We start from the raw sequence: 21,444 nt of genomic DNA, 5'->3' as shown, positions 1-21,444 counted from the left end.
AAAAAAGAACAAGGAGTTTCAATGGACACTGGAGTATCAGAAGTCATTCAATAGTTTGAAAACTGTATTAACTATGAAACCAGTGTTGGCAGTGCCCAATTATGCCAAGCAATTCAAGTTGGCCATTGATGCAAGTATTATAGGCATTGGGGCTGTACTGTAACAAGATGACACTGGAATTGATAAAACCAATAGGGCATTTTTCACAGAAGTCGAGTGTACAACAGAGAAGATATTCAACGATCGAAAAAGAGACTTTGAGTTTGGTGTTAGCATTGCAGCATTTTGAAATTTATGTTGCAAATAATTCATCAGAAATAATTGTTTACACAGACAGTAATCCTTTGAAGTTTTTGGACAAATTTTGAGACAAAAGTGCGAGGCTTTTCAGGTGGAGTCTATTATTATATCCATTTAATCTACATATTATACATATTGCTAGAAGAGAAAATCTGTTCGCAGATGTGTCATCGAGAGTTTGAAGCTTAAAGGAAGTTGGGACAGATAGTATGGGATGGGTTATTAAAATGAAGCCGTCTTTTAGAATTTTGACAGTTCATTTTCTGATAAGGAGGGGGATGTCATGAAGCTATTAATGTATATAATATTTTGGAAAATATTTTTCTTTTAAAATAGAGGTTTGGTCTGCAGGTATGTCTTACTTGGATTAAAGCCAGCTAGTCTGGGTACTTTGATATGTGCTAGTTTGAGATGTAAACAGAGGTAGACTGCATTTACATTTTCTGAATAGAGCATTTAAGAAGTGGAGTGAAAACCTGACACCTTTCTAACAGCTGCCAAGTCATATTTTTATAGAATTGGTACAAGGAAAGGGGTTTCATTGTAAAAGGTAAAGTTCAAAGAGACTGGTGAGACAATGAGGATTTGAACTCAATCAGTGGTGGTAGGTATAAAGTCAGTAGTTTTCGGGTGTGCAGAGCTGAGACAATGTAAGATCAAAAGGCAGATGTAAGCCTGCAACTGGCCCAACTGGCTCCACAGTGGAAAGGACCTCATTTTGAATTCGTAAGGTGAAAATGCTTTGCCTGGTGTTTGCTTAAGTTTATGGGTTGCTGTTGCCTCAATGGAGATTAGTTTGGGAGTTTGTTAAAAGCAATGATCATAGTAATTTGTGGCCGTGTGTATATATTTTCACCTGTGTAAATTAATAAGATATTTTAATAAGCTTAATGCAAAATCTCAAGAACTGATGGTCTGATTCCTGAATTTAGAGTCGCATCTCAAACATAACACTTAAACTTATAGGTTATGACAGTTGTTTAAGGTTTCCCTCTGGGATTTTAAAATAATTCCGCTTTACCAACTGCATCAGTCATTACACTCCCAAACCTCCAACACTGAAATCTGCAACACTCAATCCTAACCCTCCAACACTCACACTCCTAAACTTCCAACACTTACACTCCTAAACCTCCAACACTCACACTCCTAAACCTCCAACACTCACACTCCTAAACCTCCAACACTCACACTTCTAAACCTCCAACACTCACACTCCTAAACCTCCAACACTCACACTCCTAAACCTCCAACACTCACACTCCTAAACCTCCAACACTCACACTCCTAAACCTCCAACAGTCACACTTCTAAACCTCCAACACTCACACTCCTAAACCTCCAACACTCACACTCCTAAACCTCCAACACTCACACTTCTAAACCTCCAACACTCACACTCCTAAACCTCCAACCATCACACTTCTAAACCTCCAACACTCACACTCCTAAACCTCCAACACTCACACTCCTAAACCTCCAACAATCACACTCCTAAACCTCCAACACTCACACTTCTAAACCTCCAACACTCACACTACTAATCCTCCAACACTCACACTCCTAAACTTCCAACACTCACACTCCTAAACCTCCAACACTCACACTCCTAACCCTCCAACACTCACGCTCCTAACCCTCCAACAGTCACACTCCTAACCCTCCAACACTCACACTCCTAAACTTCCAACACTTACACTCCTAAACCTCCAACACTCACACTCCTAAACCTCCAACACTCACACTCCTAAACCTCCAACACTCACACTCCTAAACCTCCAACACTCACACTTCTAAACCTCCAACACTCACACTCCTAAACCTCCAACACTCACACTCCTAAACCTCCAACACTCACACTCCTAAACCTCCAACACTCACACTCCTAAACCTCCAACAGTCACACTTCTAAACCTCCAACACTCACACTCCTAAACCTCCAACACTCACACTCCTAAACCTCCAACACTCACACTTCTAAACCTCCAACACTCACACTCCTAAACCTCCAACCATCACACTTCTAAACCTCCAACACTCACACTCCTAAACCTCCAACACTCACACTCCTAAACCTCCAACAATCACACTCCTAAACCTCCAACACTCACACTTCTAAACCTCCAACACTCACACTACTAATCCTCCAACACTCACACTCCTAAACTTCCAACACTCACACTCCTAAACCTCCAACACTCACACTCCTAACCCTCCAACACTCACGCTCCTAACCCTCCAACAGTCACACTCCTAACCCTCCAACACTCACACTCCTAAACCTCCAACACTCACACTCCTAAACCTCCAACACTCACACTCCTAAACCTCCAACACTCACACTCCTAAACCTCCAACAATCACACTCCTAAACCTCCAACACTCACACTCCTAAACCTCCAACACTCACACTCCTAAACCTCCAACACTCACACTCCTAAACCTCCAACACTCACACTCCTAAACCTCCAACACTCACACTCCTAAACCTCCAACACTCACACTCCTAAACCTCCAACACTCACACTCCTAAACCTCCAACACTCACACTTCTAAACCTCCAACACTCACACTTCTAAACCTCCAACACTCACACTCCTAAACCTCCAAAACTCACACTCCTAAACTTCCAACACTCACACTCCTAAACCTCCTACAGCTATACTCCTAAACCTCCAACATGCACACTCATAATCCTCCAACGCTCACATTTATAATACTCCAAGACACACACTCTTAACCCTCCAACACCCATACTCCTAACACTCCAGCATTCACACTCCTAATCCCATCCCTCCAACAGTCACACATCATATCCCTCTAACAATCACACTCCTACCCCTCCGACTATCACCCTCCGAACCCCCAATCACTCAGTCCTATTCCTCCAACACAATCACTGAATGCTCGAACACTGACACTTCTATTACTCCAACACTTGTGCTCCAAATGTTCCAAACTCACACTCATATCCCTCCACCACTCCTATTCCTAGCCGTCCAATGCTCACCGTCCTAACCCTCCATCAGTCAAAATCCTATCCCTCCAACACTCACACTCCGAACCCTCCAACACTTAGGCTCATATTCTTCCAACACTCACGCACTTATCGCTCCAACACTCGCAATCTGAATCCTCCAACACTAACACTTCTAGCCCTCCAACTCTCATGTTCCTAAATCTCAAAACACTCACACTAATGACCCTCCAACACTCAGTCTCCTATCCCTCCAACACTCAGACACATGACCCTCCAACATTCACAGTACTACCCTTTCAACACTCACTCTCCTAACCCTCCAAAACCCGCACATCAAACCCTCCAGCACTCAGACTCCTATCCCTCCAACACTCACACTCCTATCCCTCCAACACTCAGTCTCCTATCCCTCCAACACTCAGACACATGACCCTCCAACATTCACAGTACTACCCTTTCAACACTCACTCTCCTAACCCTCCAAAACTCACACATCAAACCCTCCAACACTCAGACTCCTATCCCTCCAACACTCACACAGCAATACCTCCAACACTCACACTTCTAACTCTCCAGTACTCACACGCCTATTCCTCCAAAACTCTCACTCCAAACCCTCCGTCATTCACACACCTAACACTTCAACACTCACACTCCTAACCATCCCCCCCAACAGTCACACTCCCAAACTCCAACACCCACACTCCAAAATATCCAACACTCACACTCCTCACATTCCAATGCTCACACTCCTAAACCTCCAACATTCACATTGTTATCTCACCAACACTCTCACTCTTAAACCTCCAAAACTCTCCCTCCAATACTCATACGCCTAAAACTCCAACACTCACACTCCTAAACTTCCAACACTCACACTCCTAAACTTCCAACACTCACACTCCTAAACCTCCAACACACACACTCCTAAACCTCCAACACTCACACTCCTAAACCTCCAACACTCACACTCCTAAACCTCCAACACTCACACTCCTAAACCTCCAACACTCACACTCCTAAACCTCCAACACTCACACTCCTAAACCTCCAACACTCACACTCCTAAACCTCCAACATTCACACTACTAAACCTCCAACACTCACACTACTAACCCTCCAACACTCACACTACTAACCCTCCAACACTCACACTCCTAAACCTCCAACACTCACACTACTAAACCTCCAACACTCACACTCCTAAACCTCCAAAACTCACACTCCTAAACTTCCAACACTCACACTCCTAAACTTCCTACAGCTATACTCCTAAACCTCCAACATGCACACTCCTAAACCTCCAACATGCACACTCCTAAACCTCCAACTGGTACACTCCTAAACCTCCAACATGCTCACTCCTAAACCTCCTACAGGTACACTCCTAAACCTCCAACATGCACACTCCTAAACCTCCAACACGCACACTCCTAACCCTTGACGTCTCTCAATCCCATCCCTCCAACTCTCACCCACCTAACCCTCCAAAACGCACACTCCTACCCTCCAACATTGATATGGCTATCCCTCCAGCACTCACGCTGCTACCCCTCCAGCACTCATGCTCCTATCCCTCCAGCACTCACACTTAACCCTCCAACACCCATAGTCCTATCCCTCCAAAACTCATACTCTGAAACCGCCAACACTCACACTCCGAAAACTCCAATACTCGCACTCCTATCCATCTAACAATCTCAGTCCTAACTGTCCAACAATCTCAGTCCTATCCCTCTAACACTCTCAGTCCTAACTGTCCAACACTCTCAGTCCTATCGCTCTAACACTCTCGGTCCTAACTATCCAATACTCTCAGTCCTATCCATCTAATACACTCAGTCCTATCCCCTAACACTCTCAGTCCTATCCCCTAACACTCTCAGTCCTATCCCCTAACACTCTCAGTCCTATCCCTCTAACACTCTCAGTCCTAACTGTATATCACTCACACTCCTTTACCTCTAACAATCACAGTCCTAACCCTCCAACACTTACACTCCTAGCCCTTCAACAGTCACTGTAATATCCTTCCAACACTCACACTCATATTCCTCCAACACTCACACACCTAACACTCCAGCACTCACATTCTTAACAGTCTAATGCCCACACTCCTAAACTTCCAACACTCACACTCCTAACCCTCCAACACTCACACTCCTAACCCTCCAACACTCACACTCATAATCCTCCAACGCTCACATTTATAATACTCCAAGACACACACTCTTAACCCTCCAACACCCATACTCCTAACACTCCAGCATTCACACTCCTAATCCCATCCCTCCAACAGTCACACATCATATCCCTCTAACAATCACACTCCTACCCCTCCGACTATCACCCTCCGAACCCCCAATCACTCAGTCCTATTCCTCCAACACAATCACTGAATGCTCGAACACTGACACTTCTATTACTCCAACACTTGTGCTCCAAATGTTCCAAACTCACACTCATATCCCTCCACCACTCCTATTCCTAGCCGTCCAATGCTCACCGTCCTAACCCTCCATCAGTCAAAATCCTATCCCTCCAACACTCACACTCCGAACCCTCCAACACTTAGGCTCATATTCTTCCAACACTCACGCACTTATCGCTCCAACACTCGCAATCTGAATCCTCCAACACTAACACTTCTAGCCCTCCAACTCTCATGTTCCTAAATCTCAAAACACTCACACTAATGACCCTCCAACACTCAGTCTCCTATCCCTCCAACACTCAGACACATGACCCTCCAACATTCACAGTACTACCCTTTCAACACTCACTCTCCTAACCCTCCAAAACCCGCACATCAAACCCTCCAGCACTCAGACTCCTATCCCTCCAACACTCACACTCCTATCCCTCCAACACTCAGTCTCCTATCCCTCCAACACTCAGACACATGACCCTCCAACATTCACAGTACTACCCTTTCAACACTCACTCTCCTAACCCTCCAAAACTCACACATCAAACCCTCCAACACTCAGACTCCTATCCCTCCAACACTCACACAGCAATACCTCCAACACTCACACTTCTAACTCTCCAGTACTCACACGCCTATTCCTCCAAAACTCTCACTCCAAACCCTCCGTCATTCACACACCTAACACTTCAACACTCACACTCCTAACCATCCCCCCCAACAGTCACACTCCCAAACTCCAACACCCACACTCCAAAATATCCAACACTCACACTCCTCACATTCCAATGCTCACACTCCTAAACCTCCAACATTCACAATGTTATCTCACCAACACTCTCACTCTTAAACCTCCAAAACTCTCCCTCCAATACTCATACGCCTAAAACTCCAACACTCACACTCCTAAACTTCCAACACTCACACTCCTAAACTTCCAACACTCACACTCCTAAACCTCCAACACTCACACTCCTAAACCTCCAACACTCACACTCCTAAACCTCCAACACTCACACTCCTAAACCTCCAACACTCACACTCCTAAACCTCCAACACTCACACTCCTAAACCTCCAACACTCACACTCCTAAACCTCCAACATTCACACTACTAAACCTCCAACACTCACACTACTAACCCTCCAACACTCACACTACTAACCCTCCAACACTCACACTCCTAAACCTCCAACACTCACACTACTAAACCTCCAACACTCACACTCCTAAACCTCCAAAACTCACACTCCTAAACTTCCAACACTCACACTCCTAAACTTCCTACAGCTATACTCCTAAACCTCCAACATGCACACTCCTAAACCTCCAACTGGTACACTCCTAAACCTCCAACATGCTCACTCCTAAACCTCCTACAGGTACACTCCTAAACCTCCAACATGCACACTCCTAAACCTCCAACACGCACACTCCTAACCCTTGACGTCTCTCAATCCCATCCCTCCAACTCTCACCCACCTAACCCTCCAAAACGCACACTCCTACCCTCCAACATTGATATGGCTATCCCTCCAGCACTCACGCTGCTACCCCTCCAGCACTCATGCTCCTATCCCTCCAGCACTCACACTTAACCCTCCAACACCCATAGTCCTATCCCTCCAAAACTCATACTCTGAAACCGCCAACACTCACACTCCGAAAACTCCAATACTCGCACTCCTATCCATCTAACAATCTCAGTCCTAACTGTCCAACAATCTCAGTCCTATCCCTCTAACACTCTCAGTCCTAACTGTCCAACACTCTCAGTCCTATCGCTCTAACACTCTCGGTCCTAACTATCCAATACTCTCAGTCCTATCCATCTAATACACTCAGTCCTATCCCCTAACACTCTCAGTCCTATCCCCTAACACTCTCAGTCCTATCCCCTAACACTCTCAGTCCTATCCCTCTAACACTCTCAGTCCTAACTGTATATCACTCACACTCCTTTACCTCTAACAATCACAGTCCTAACCCTCCAACACTTACACTCCTAGCCCTTCAACAGTCACTGTAATATCCTTCCAACACTCACACTCATATTCCTCCAACACTCACACACCTAACACTCCAGCACTCACATTCTTAACAGTCTAATGCCCACACTCCTAAACTTCCAACACTCACACTCCTAACCCTCCAACACTCACACTCCTAACCCTCCAACACTCACACTCATAATCCTCCAACGCTCACATTTATAATACTCCAAGACACACACTCTTAACCCTCCAACACCCATACTCCTAACACTCCAGCATTCACACTCCTAATCCCATCCCTCCAACAGTCACACATCATATCCCTCTAACAATCACACTCCTACCCCTCCGACTATCACCCTCCGAACCCCCAATCACTCAGTCCTATTCCTCCAACACAATCACTGAATGCTCGAACACTGACACTTCTATTACTCCAACACTTGTGCTCCAAATGTTCCAAACTCACACTCATATCCCTCCACCACTCCTATTCCTAGCCGTCCAATGCTCACCGTCCTAACCCTCCATCAGTCAAAATCCTATCCCTCCAACACTCACACTCCGAACCCTCCAACACTTAGGCTCATATTCTTCCAACACTCACGCACTTATCGCTCCAACACTCGCAATCTGAATCCTCCAACACTAACACTTCTAGCCCTCCAACTCTCATGTTCCTAAATCTCAAAACACTCACACTAATGACCCTCCAACACTCAGTCTCCTATCCCTCCAACACTCAGACACATGACCCTCCAACATTCACAGTACTACCCTTTCAACACTCACTCTCCTAACCCTCCAAAACTCACACATCAAACCCTCCAACACTCAGACTCCTATCCCTCCAACACTCACACAGCAATACCTCCAACACTCACACTTCTAACTCTCCAGTACTCACACGCCTATTCCTCCAAAACTCTCACTCCAAACCCTCCGTCATTCACACACCTAACACTTCAACACTCACACTCCTAACCATCCCCCCCAACAGTCACACTCCCAAACTCCAACACCCACACTCCAAAATATCCAACACTCACACTCCTCACATTCCAATGCTCACACTCCTAAACCTCCAACATTCACATTGTTATCTCACCAACACTCTCACTCTTAAACCTCCAAAACTCTCCCTCCAATACTCATACGCCTAAAACTCCAACACTCACACTCCTAAACTTCCAACACTCACACTCCTAAACTTCCAACACTCACACTCCTAAACCTCCAACACTCACACTCCTAAACCTCCAACACTCACACTCCTAAACCTCCAACACTCACACTCCTAAACCTCCAACACTCACACTCCTAAACCTCCAACATTCACACTACTAAACCTCCAACACTCACACTACTAACCCTCCAACACTCACACTACTAACCCTCCAACACTCACACTCCTAACCCTCCAACACTCACACTCCTAAACCTCCAACACTCACACTCCTAAACCTCCAACATTCACACTCCTAAACCTCCAACACTCACACTCCTAAACCTCCAACACTCACACTCCTAAAGCTCCAACACTCACACTCCTAAACCTCCAACAATCACACTCCTAAACCTCCAACACTCACACTCCTAAACCTCCAACACTCACACTCCTAAAGCTCCAACACTCACACTCCTAAACCTCCAACACTCACACTACTAACCCTCCAACACTCACACTCCTAAACCTCCAACACTCACACTCCTAAACCTCCAACACTCACACTCCTAAACCTCCAACACTCACACTCCTAAACCTCCAACACTCACACTCCTAAACCTCCAACACGCACACTCCTAAACCTCCAACACTCACACTCCTAAACCTCCAACACTCACACTCCTAAACCTCCAAAACTCACACTCCTAAACCTCCAACACTCACACTCCTAAACCTCCAACACTCACACTCCTAAACCTCCAACACTCACACTCCTAAACCTCCAACACTCACACTCCTAAACCTCCAACACGCACACTCCTAAACCTCCAACACTCACACTCCTAAACCTCCAACACTCACACTCCTAAACCTCCAAAACTCACACTCCTAAACCTCCAACACTCACACTCCTAAACCTCCAACACTCACACTCCTAAACCTCCAACACTCGCACTCCTATCCCTTTAACAATCACAGTCCTAACCCTCCAACACTCACGCTCCCAAACCTCCAACACTCACACTCCTATCCCATTAACAATCACAGTCCTAACTCTCCAACCCTTACACTCCTAAACCTCCAACACTCACCCCCATAATTCGCCAACACTCATACTCATAACCCTCCAATATTCACATTCAGAACCCTTCAACACCCACACACCTTACCCTCCAACACTCACTCACCTTATCCTCCAACACCCACACACCTTACCCTCCAACACCCACACACCTTACCCTCCAACACCCACACACCTTACCCTCCAACACCCACACACCTTACCCTCCAACACCCACACACCTTACCCTCCAACACCCACACACCTTACCCTCCAACACCCACTCACCTTACCCTCCAACACCCACTCACCTTACCCTCCAACACCCACTCAACTTACCCTCCAACACCCACACACCTTACCCTCCAACACCCACACACCTTACCCTCCAACACCCACACACCTTACCCTCCAACACCCACACACCTTACCCTCCAACACCCACACACCTTACCCTCCAACACCCACACACCTTACCCTCCAACACCCACACACCTTACCCTCCAACACCCACACACCTTACCCTCCAACACCCACACACCTTACCCTCCAACACCCACACACCTTACCCTCCAACACCCACACACCTTACCCTCCAACACCCACACACCTTACCCTCCAACACCCACACACCTTACCCTCCAACACCCACACACCTTACCCTCCAACACCCACACACCTTACCCTCCAACACCCACTCACCTTACCCTCCAACACCCACACACCTTACCCTCCAACACCCACACACCTTACCCTCCAACACCCACACACCTTACCCTCCAACACCCACACACCTTACCCTCCAACACCCACACACCTTACCCTCCAACACCCACACACCTTACCCTCCAACACCCACACACCTTACCCTCCAACACCCACACACCTTACCCTCCAACACCCACACACCTTACCCTCCAACACCCACACACCTTACCCTCCAACACCCACACACCTTACCCTCCAACACCCACACACCTTACCCTCCAACACCCACACACCTTACCCTCCAACACCCACACACCTTACCCTCCAACACCCACACACCTTACCCTCCAACACCCACACACCTTACCCTCCAACACCCACACACCTTACCCTCCAACACCCACACACCTTACCCTCCAACACCCACACACCTTACCCTCCAACACCCACACACCTTACCCTCCAACACCCACACACCTTACCCTCCAACACCCACACACCTTACCCTCCAACACCCACTCACCTTACCCTCCAACACCCACACACCTTACCCTCCAACACCCACACACCTTACCCTCCAACACCCACACACCTTACCCTCCAACACCCACACACCTTACCCTCCAACACCCACACACCTTACCCTCCAACACCCACTCACCTTACCCTCCAACACCCACTCACCTTACCCTCCAACACCCACACACCTTACCCTCCAACACTCACTCACCTTACCCTCCAACACCCACACACCTTACCCTCCAACACCCACTCACCTTACCCTCCAACACCCACACACCTTACCCTCCAACACCCACACACCTTACCCTCCAACACCCACACACCTTACCCTCCAACACCCACACACCTTACCCTCCAACACCCACACACCTTACCCTCCAACACCCACACACCTTACCCTCCAACACCCACACACCTTACCCTCCAACACCCACACACCTTACCCTCCAACACCCACACACCTTACCCTCCAACACCCACACACCTTACCCTCCAACACCCACACACCTTACCCTCCAACACCCACACACCTTACCCTCCAACACCCACACACCTTACCCTCCAACACCCACACACCTTACCCTCCAACACCCACACACCTTACCCTCCAACACCCACACACCTTACCCTCCAACACCCACACACCTTACCCTCCAACACCCACACACCTTACCCTCCAACACCCACACACCTTACCCTCCAACACCCACACACCTTACCCTCCAACACCCACACACCTTACCCTCCAACACCCACACACCTTACCCTCCAACACCCACACACCTTACCCTCCAACACCCACACACCTTACCCTCCAACACCCACACACCTTACCCTCCAACACTCACATTCCTAACCACCAAAAACTCACCCTCCGGAACCACTAGCATGCACACTCCTAACCCTCCAGGTCTCACACTCCTAGACTTCCAACACTTCTATCCCAATAACATTCACAATCCTAATCCTCCAACACTCAGTCCTAACCCTCCAACACTAACACTCCAAACCTCCAAAACTCACACTCTGATACTTCCAACATTTTTAAAAATTCATTCATGGGATGTGTGCTTTGCTGGCTGGACCAGCGTTTATCGCCCACTCCTTGTTGCCCTTGAGAAGGTGGTGGTGAGCTGCCTTCTTGAGCCGCTGCAGTCCATGTGGTGTAGGTACACCCACAGTGCTGTTAGGGAGGGAGTTCCAGGATTTTGACCCAGTGACAGTGAAGGAACGATGATATATTTCCAAGTCAGGATGGTGAGTGACTTGGAGGGGAACTTCCAGGTGGTGGTGTTCCCACCTATCTGCTGCCCTTGTCCTTCTAGATGGTAGTGATTGTAGGTTTGGAAGGTGCTGTCTAAGGAGCCTTGCTGAATTCCATCTTGTAGATGGTACACACACTGCTGTTACTATGCATCAGTGATGGATGGAGTGATGTGGTTGTGGTGCCAATCAAGTGGGCAGCTTTGTCCTAGATAGTGTCAAGCTTCCTGGCTGTTGTGGGAGCTGCACTCATCCAGGCAAGTGGGGAGTAGTCCATCACACTCCTGACTTGTGTCTTGCAGATGGTGGACAGGCTTTGGGGAGTCAGAAGATGAGTTACATGTCACAGGATTCCTAGCCTCTGACCTGCTCTTGTAGCCACAGTATTTACATAGCTAGTCCAGTTCGGTTTCTGGTCAATGGTAACCCCCAGGATGTTGATAGTGGGGGATTCGGTGATGGTAATGCCATTGAACATCAAGGGACGATGGTTGGATTCTCTCTTGTTGGAGATGATCATTGCCTGACACTTGTGTGGCGCCAATATTACTGGCCACTTGTCAGCCCAAGCCTGAATATTGTCCAGGTCTTGCTGCATTTGGACATGGACTGCTTCAGTATCTGAGGAGTTGTGAATGCTGCTGAACATTGTGCAATCATCAGCGAACATCCCCACTTCTGACCTTATGATAGAAGGAAGGTCATTGATGAAGCAGCTGAAGATGGTTGGGCCGAGGACACTACCCTGAGGAGCTCCTGTGGTGATGTCATAGAGTCATAGAGGTCTACAGCACAGAAAAAGGCCCTTCAGCCCATCGAGTCTGCACTGGTAAAACAAGTACCTAACTATTCTAATCCCACTTTCCAGCACTAGGCCCATAGCCTTGTCTGCCATGGCATCGCAAGTGCACATCCAAATACTTCTAAAACGTTATGAGGGTTTCTGCCTCTACCGCCTTTTCAGGCAGTGAGTTCCAGATTCCCACCACCCTCTGGGTGAAAAAATTCTTCCTCACATCCCCACTAAACCTCCTGCCCCTTACCTTAAATCTATGCCCCCTGATTATTGATCCCCCCACCAAGGGGAAAAGTTCCTTCCTGTCTACCCTATCAATGCCCCTCATAATTTTATACACCTCAATCATATCCCCCATCAATCGCTTCTGCTCCAGGGAAAATAACCCCAGTCTATCCAATCTTTCCTCATAGCGAAAACTCTCCAGCCCAGGCAACATCCTGGTAAATCTCCTCTGCACTCTCTCTAGTGCAATCACATCCTTCCTATAATGTGGACTCCAGAACTGCACGCAATGCTCTAGCTGTGGCCTAACCAGCGTTTTATACAGTTCCAGCATAACCTCCTTGCTCTTATATTCTAAGCCTCAGCTGATAAAGGCAGGTTTCCATATGCCTTCTTAACCACCTTATCTACCTGTCCTGCTGTCTAAAGGTCCCTCTGATTCTCGGTACTTCCCAGGGTCCTACCATTCATCAGGTATTCCCGTGCCTTGTTTGTCCTGTCCAAGTGCATCACCTGGAGTCCTGGAGCTGAGATGACTGACCTCCAACAACTACACCCATCTTCCTTTGTGCTAGGTATGATTCCAACCAGCAGAGAGTTTGCCCCCTGATTCACATTGACTCCAGTTTTGCTAGTGCTCCTTGATGCCACACTCGGTTAAATGCTGCTTTGATGTGAAGGGCAGTCACCCTCACCTCACCTCGGGAGTTCAGTTCTTTTGTCCACATTTGAACCAAGGCTGTAATGAGGTCAGGAGCTGAGTGGCCCTGGCAGAACCCAAACTAGGCGTCAGTGAGCAGGTTAGTGCTAAGCAAGTGCCGCTGATAGCACTGTTGATGACCACTTCCATCACTTTACTGATGATCGAGAGTAGACTGATGGGATGGTAATTGGCCGGGATGGATTTGTCCTGCTTTTTGTGTACAGGACATACCTGGGCAATTTTCCACATAGCCGGGTAGATGCCAGTGTTGTAGCTGCACTGGAACAGCTTGGCTAGAGGATTGTCAAGGTTTGGAGCACATGCCCACAGTACTGTTGCCGGAATGTTGTCAGGGCCCATAGACTTTGCAATATCCAGTGCCTTCAAGTGTTTCTCTATATCACTTGGAGTGTTTTGAATTGGCTGAAGACTAGCATCTGTGATGCTGGGGACCTCCATCATTGAGGATGGGGATATTTGTGGAGCCTCCTCCTCCAGTGCATTGTTTAATTGTCCACCACCATTCATGACTGGAGGTGGCAGGACTGCAGAGCTTAGATCTGATCTGTTGGTTGTAGGATCGCTTAGCTCTGTCTATCACAGCTTATGCTGTTTAGCACACAAGTAGTCCTGTGTTATAGCTTCACCAGATTGACACCTCATAGCCCAGCAACACTCACTTCCTAAGCCCCCAACTCTCACATTCCCTACCCTCCAACACTCACACTCTTTACCCTGTATGAGTCACAGTCATATACGTGCCTGATTCACACTCTTGGACCTGGGGCCCCTCACACTTCTGGCCTTCTTCCAGTGACATCGCTAATCCCACTGATGCTTACCTTTCACTGGCATCTGTCTCATTGGCAGCACTTCTTTCACCCGTTTTTTTCATTTTGTACCATGTGAGGAAGCCAGCCACATTCAACAGTGTCAAAGCTGGCACCGCAATTGCAACGGCCATTGTAGTTGTATCTGGGGAAAAAGGAGATAGAGTAAGTTAGGCTACAGAACACCCAATACTGCCCAAACACCAGCTTTGGTACTAATATCCTGATTGAAATTCAATAAGAGATGGCACACACAGCTTACGATAGGCTCTGACCAGTGTCGTATACACCTAAAGCTCAAGCAAGGTGGTTTTAGAAGTGAGAGGGTGGGAATTTTTGAAAGTTGTGCATTGAGTCAGCTGCTCAACATGTTTTTGTGTGTGTTTGATCTTACTGGATCCCAGTTGCCATGGGAACTGAGGTGGCAGCTATTTTGGGGCATTAAGGCCCCCACGTTGGTGCCATTTCAGGAACCCGCTGGCCTCTTGCTGAAGTCAGGCTGGTGGTCTGCTGAGCCTGGAAGCTGACAACTACCTGGATGCAGCCTAGCAGGGTCAGGCAGTAGGCCATTGGCATCTCCTCTCAATCCCCTATCATTGAGGTCCTGGGATGGAAAGGCTGCAGCTTTACCTGCCTGTGCAGCAACCGGCTCTCATGGCAGGGCTGCCGCTCCTTCAGTAATGAACCTCCCACTTCAGAAACGCTCCACCATCCTTCATTAGGTGGGCAACACAGAGTTGGCCTCTTCATTGGCCACCTCCCTGAAGGATCCAACTGTCAACACACCTCCCATCCATGCAGGATAGGGACGATTACTGGTGACGACTGACGCCTGATATTTTCCAAAGGGCTGAAGATTCTGGCCACTTGAACTTTCTTCTAATTTGCATTTCATTTCATTGAACACGTGCAGTGTCTTAGTGCACGCATGTTATCGGGCACAACAAGTGTCTTAAACCAAGCTGGACATAACCTTGTCTCACTCTCCTGCTGAAAACATATCCCTCTGACATGCTGAATCCAGGAGGAGTTTTCTTGGGACACTATTTGGAGACTGTGAAGCTGGGGTGAGGGCAGGAGCTCTGAATGCCATGGGTACAGTCCTCTGACACTGGCATTTCTGGCTCTTCTGGGATTGGCATCAGATCCACTCCCAAATTGCAAATGGTTGTTCCTGGAAAGTCTTCCACCTGGAGCCTGGAGGTTTAGTGATGAACGCCTGCAGCAGCAGCAATGTCACGGCACAAAAAAACACTATTTTATGCACCAATATCTAGTACATAGTATGTGCAACAAGAGTTTAGTGAAAGATAAAATATATTTAAAAAGTTCTGGACCAGGATAATCTGAGTTCAACTGTTAAATACTGCCAGGTTTAACCGGCATTGATGTCCCAGGACACCTTTGTGTGACATTGGAATCTCTTACTGTCACAGGGATCAGTGGACTAAGGCTGGATACAACGAGGCACTTTTTTTATCCTTTCACAGGAAGTATTCAATGAATGGCATGACACTAGGAAGTTCTGAGGAACAAAGGGACCTTGGCGTGTGTGTCCATAGATCTCTGAAGGCAGAGGGGCATGTTAGTGGGGTGGTGAAAAAGGCATATGGGACACTTGCCTTTATCGATCGAGGCATAGATTACAAAAGTAGGGAGGTCATGTTGGAGTTGTATAGAATCTTGGTGAGGCCACAGCTGGAGTACTGTGTGCAGTTCTGGTCGCCACATTATAGGAAGGACGTGATTGCACTGGAGGGGGTGCAGAGGAGATTCACCAGGATGTTGCCTGGGATGAAACATTTAAGTTATGAAGAGAGGTTGGATAGACTTGGGTTGTTTTTGTTGGAGCAGAGAAGTCTGAGAGGCGACCTGATCGAGGTGTACAAGATTATGAGGGGCATGGACAGGGTGGATAGGGAGCAGCTGTTCCCCTTAGTTGAAGGGTCAGTCACAAGGGGACATAAGTTCAAGGTGAGGGGCAGGAGGTTTAGGGGGGATGTGAGGAAAAATGTTTTTACCCAGAGGGTGGTGATGGTCTGGAATGCGCTGCCTGGGAGGGTGGTGGAGGCGGGTTGTCTCACATCCTTTAAAAAGTACCTGGATGAGCACTTGGCACGTCATAACATTCAAGGCCAAGTGCTGGTAAATGGGATTAGGTAGGTAGGTCAGGTGTTTCTGACGTGTCAGTGCAGACTGATGGACAGAAGGGCCTCTTCTGCACTGAGTGATTATGTGATTCTGTGATATGGGCTTCCCTGGCTGGGCCAGCATGTATTGCCCATCCCTAGTTGCCCTTGAGAAGGTGGTGGTGAGCTGCCTTCTTGAACCGCTGCCGTCCATGTGGTGTTGGTACACCCACAGTGCTGTTAGGGAGGGAGTTCCAGGACTTTGACAGATCTTTAGCATATCTGGCAGACAATAGGATTGGAGTAAGAATAATCAACAACTGGACCCCAAGAACTGTTAAAGGGTGTTTCAGGTGTGATTTGAAGTATCATTCTGCAGTAAAATGTCCAAAGCAGAACAACAGGGTTTTCCAAACAACACACGACACAGAAAGTTCTGAAGTGGAAGATGATCATATTGATCAGTCTGAGGGAATTATCGTGGTCATGAGAAGCTTCAGTCCAATAATGAGTGTACTAATTGTGGATTCTTTTAATTGCGATGTATTGGACAGCAGTTGCACATCAACAATATGAGAAATGAATTGCTTGAAATATTATATGGATTTACTTCACAGTAAGGAAAGAAATAAGGCCAGGCAATATGTAAGTTCTACTTGCTTCAAGTTCTGGAATGACAACACATTGAGGTCACTGAAATGAGTGGTACTACCGTAGAATAGCGGGGCTGAACCACATTATTCATACAGATTGGTACCTAATGAGGTACACTTGCTGCTGGACAAGCCATCCATGAAATGAGCACAAATAAAATTGGACATGGAGCATGATACAACAATTGCCTTTTTAAAGTCAGTGGATTTGCAATTTACCCAAATCAGTACATAATTTCATCCTTTTAACGAAGCATCACATCTTGAATCAGAACGTTAAAGAAATGTTAACGGCATTAGGCAAAGAGATAAGGCTGAAACATCTGCAAGAACTTTCAGCCAGAAGTGCTGAGTGGATGATCCATCTCGGCCTCCTCCGAACGTCCCCATCATCACAGATGCCAGTGATCAGCCAATTCGATTCACTCCATGTGATATCAAGAAGGTACTGGATACTGGCAATATTCCGGCAATAGTACTGAAGACTGCACATGTCCGAAGGACCTCTTCTGCACTGTGTGATTCTGTGTTTCTGTGACTTGTGCTCCAGAACTCTCTGTGCCGCTAGCCAAGCTGTCCCAGTACAGTTACAATACTGGCATCTACCTGGCTATGTGGAAAATTGCCCAGTTATGTCCTGTACAGGCAGGGGAAATTCAACCTGGCCAATTACCGCCTCATCAGTCTACTCTCCATCATCAGTAAAGTAATGGAAGGGGTCATCAACAGTGCTATCAAGAGGCACTTGCTTAGCAATAACCTTCTCACTGATGCCCAGTTTGGGTTCCGCCAGGGTCACTCAGCTCCTGACCTCATTACAGCCTTGGTTCAAACATGGACAAAAGAGCTGAACTCCTGAGGTGAGGTGAGAGTGACTGCCCTTCACATCAAGGCAGCATTTGACTGAGTGTGGCATCAAGGAGACCTAGCAAAACTGGAGTCAACAGGAATCAAGGGGAAAACTCTCCACTGGTTGGAGTCATACCCACCACAAAGGAAGATGGTTGTGGTTGTTGGAGGTCAGTCATCTCAGCTCCAGGACATCACTACAGGAGTTCCTCAAGGTAGTGTCCTCGGCCCAACCATCTTCAGCTGCTTCATCAATGACCCTCCTTCCATCATAAAGTCAGAAGTGGGGATTGTATTGTTCACTGATGATTGCACAATGTTCAGCACCATTCGCGACTCCTCAAATACTGAAGCAGTCCATGTCCAAATGCAGCAAAACCTGGACAATATCCAGGCTTGGGCAGACAAGTGGCAAGTAACATTCGGCCACACAAGTGCCAGGCAATGATCATCTCCAACAAGAGAAAATCTAATCATCGCCCCTTGACATTCAATGACATTACTATTACTGAATATACTACTATCAACATCCTGGGGGTTACCATTGACCAGAAACTGAACTGGACTAACCATATAAATACTGTGGCTACAAGAGCAGGTCAGAGGCTAGGAATCCTGCAGTGAGTAACTCACCTCCTGACTCCCCAAAGCCTGTCCGCCATCTACAAGGCACAAGTCAAGAGTGTGATGGAATACTCCCCACTTGCCTGGATGAGTGCAGCTCCCACAACACTCAAGAAGCTTGACACTATCCAGGACAAAGCAGCCGCTTGATTGACACACTATCCACAAACATTCACTCCCTCCACCACCGACGCACAGTAACAGCAGTGTGTACCATCTACAAATGCACTGCAGGAATTCACCAAGGCTCCTTCGACAGCACCTTCCAAACCCATGACCATTACCATCTAGAAGGACAAGGGCAGCAGATAGATGGGAACACCACCACCTGGAAGTTCCCCTCCAAGTCACTCACCATCCTGACTTGGAAATATATCATCATTCCTTCACTGTCACTGGGTCAAAATCCTGGAACTCCCTCCCTAACAGCACTGTGGGTGTACCTACACCACATGGACTGCAGCGGTTCAAGAAGGCAGCCGAGCACCACTTTTTCAAAGGCAATTGGGGATGGGCAATGGTCTATCTTGTAATAGTTGGTATGAATTTGAGAAGTAAATTGCCTTAAAGTTACATTGTCAATGTGATCATCCCACTTTTCACACATTAAAAATCCTTCCAAAGGATGCAGGGGTAGTTGAGGATGAGGACACAGCTTACTAAAGAGATAAGTGAAAAATGTAATGTGTGCAAAAATAAGGGAGGGCACTGAAATCAGGGGACACCGGTCTGTTATAAGTGTCCCATTAGCATGAGACTTTAAATCCATTGCTATTAATTTATTAAAGGTAGGTGTGCGACAAGGTCCGAAGCATTTTCATCTTGCATTTTATAGATAAGGCAACAGGATTCAGTCTTTCTACAATAATATATGGTAAAGATAAAAATGAGATTGTTGCTAAAATAATGGAAAAACTGATCGAGACCAGACTGGGATTACCAGTTAAATTACTGACTGACAATGGGGAGGAATTTGCCAATGACGAGCTCAGAAACTTGTGCAAAAATATTAACATTGAAGTAATGAACATCAAAGCTGAAAGTGCCTTCAGGAAGAGACTCTGTGAAGGAGGTCATGTGGTGATTGATGAGATGCTCCATGTGATCTTAGCCAACCAACCAAACTGCAAGTTAATATCTGCTTTGGTCAGACCATCCAAACAACTTGCTTCAGATAGTTGGAGGCTATCGTCATATCAATTGGTCTGCAGGAGGAATCCCAAAATACCTTCTGTGCAGTGTGATAATCTCCCAGCCCTGAACATGACTACAGTTTCTCCCAAAGGGACGTTGGTGTGTGGAATTCTCCCCAGAAAGTCATGGAGACTGGCTCTTAAAGTTTATTCAAGACAGAGTTAGACAGATTTTTGTTAGGCAAGGTAGTGAGGGTTTATAGAGTGGCAGACTGGAAAGTGCAGCTGAAACCAAACCAGATCAGCTATTATCTTATTGAATGGTGCAGCAGGACCGAAGGGCCGAGTGGCCTACTCCTGCTTCTATGGTGGTAGAGTGGCAATGCCAGTGGATTAGTAACCCAGAGGCCCAGGTGAATGCTGTAGGGACCTGCAATCATATCCCATCAGAGCAGCTGGTGGATTTTGAATATAATTAATGAATACGAACATATGAACTAGGAGCAGGAATAGACCACTCGGGCCCTCGAGCCTGCTCTGCCATTCAATAAGATCATGGCTGATCTGATTGTAACCTCAACCCCACATTCCTGCCAACCCCCGATAACCTTTCACCCCCTTGTTAATTAAGAATCTATCTAGCTCTGCCTTAAAAATATTCAAAGACTCTGTTTCCACTGCTTTTTGAGGAAGAGAGTTCCAAAGACTCACGCCTGTCTGAGTGAAAACATTTCTCCTCATCTCTGTCTTAAATAAGCAACCTCTTATTTTTAAACAGTGACCCCCTAGTTCCAGTTTCTCCCACAAGAGGAGACATCCTCTCCACATCCACCCTGTCAAGACTCTTAAGTTTCAATCAAGTTGCCTCTTACTCTTCCAAACTCCAGTGGATACAAGCCTAACCTGTCCAATCTTTCCTCATAAGACAACCCACCCATTCCAGGTATTAGTCTGGTAAACCTTCTCTGAACTGCTTCTAATAGGTTTACATCTTTCCTCAAATAAGGAGACCACTACTGTGCACAGTATTCCAGATGTGATCTCAGCAATAATCTATATAACCGAAGCAAAGCCGCACTA

The 21,444-nt window shown here is 47.1% G+C and overlaps 1 protein-coding gene across 1 annotated transcript in view; it reads right to left on the bottom strand.

The window, feature by feature from the left end:
• The window catches only part of LOC121276090 (disintegrin and metalloproteinase domain-containing protein 12-like), a 215,287-nt gene that overhangs the window by 36,269 nt on the left and 157,574 nt on the right, over positions 1-21,444 (bottom strand). Inside the window, exon 10 of the mRNA XM_041184030.1 lies at positions 14,989-15,121. Coding sequence (XP_041039964.1) covers positions 14,989-15,121 — 133 coding nt within the window. The remainder of the gene's footprint in view (positions 1-14,988; positions 15,122-21,444) is intronic.

The sequence above is a fragment of the Carcharodon carcharias genome, chromosome 1 (genome assembly GCF_017639515.1).
Source record: "Carcharodon carcharias isolate sCarCar2 chromosome 1, sCarCar2.pri, whole genome shotgun sequence".
NCBI lineage: Eukaryota > Metazoa > Chordata > Chondrichthyes > Lamniformes > Lamnidae > Carcharodon > Carcharodon carcharias.
The sequence above is the reverse complement of the archived record's forward strand: the minus strand, read 5'-3'. Positions and strand labels throughout refer to the sequence as shown.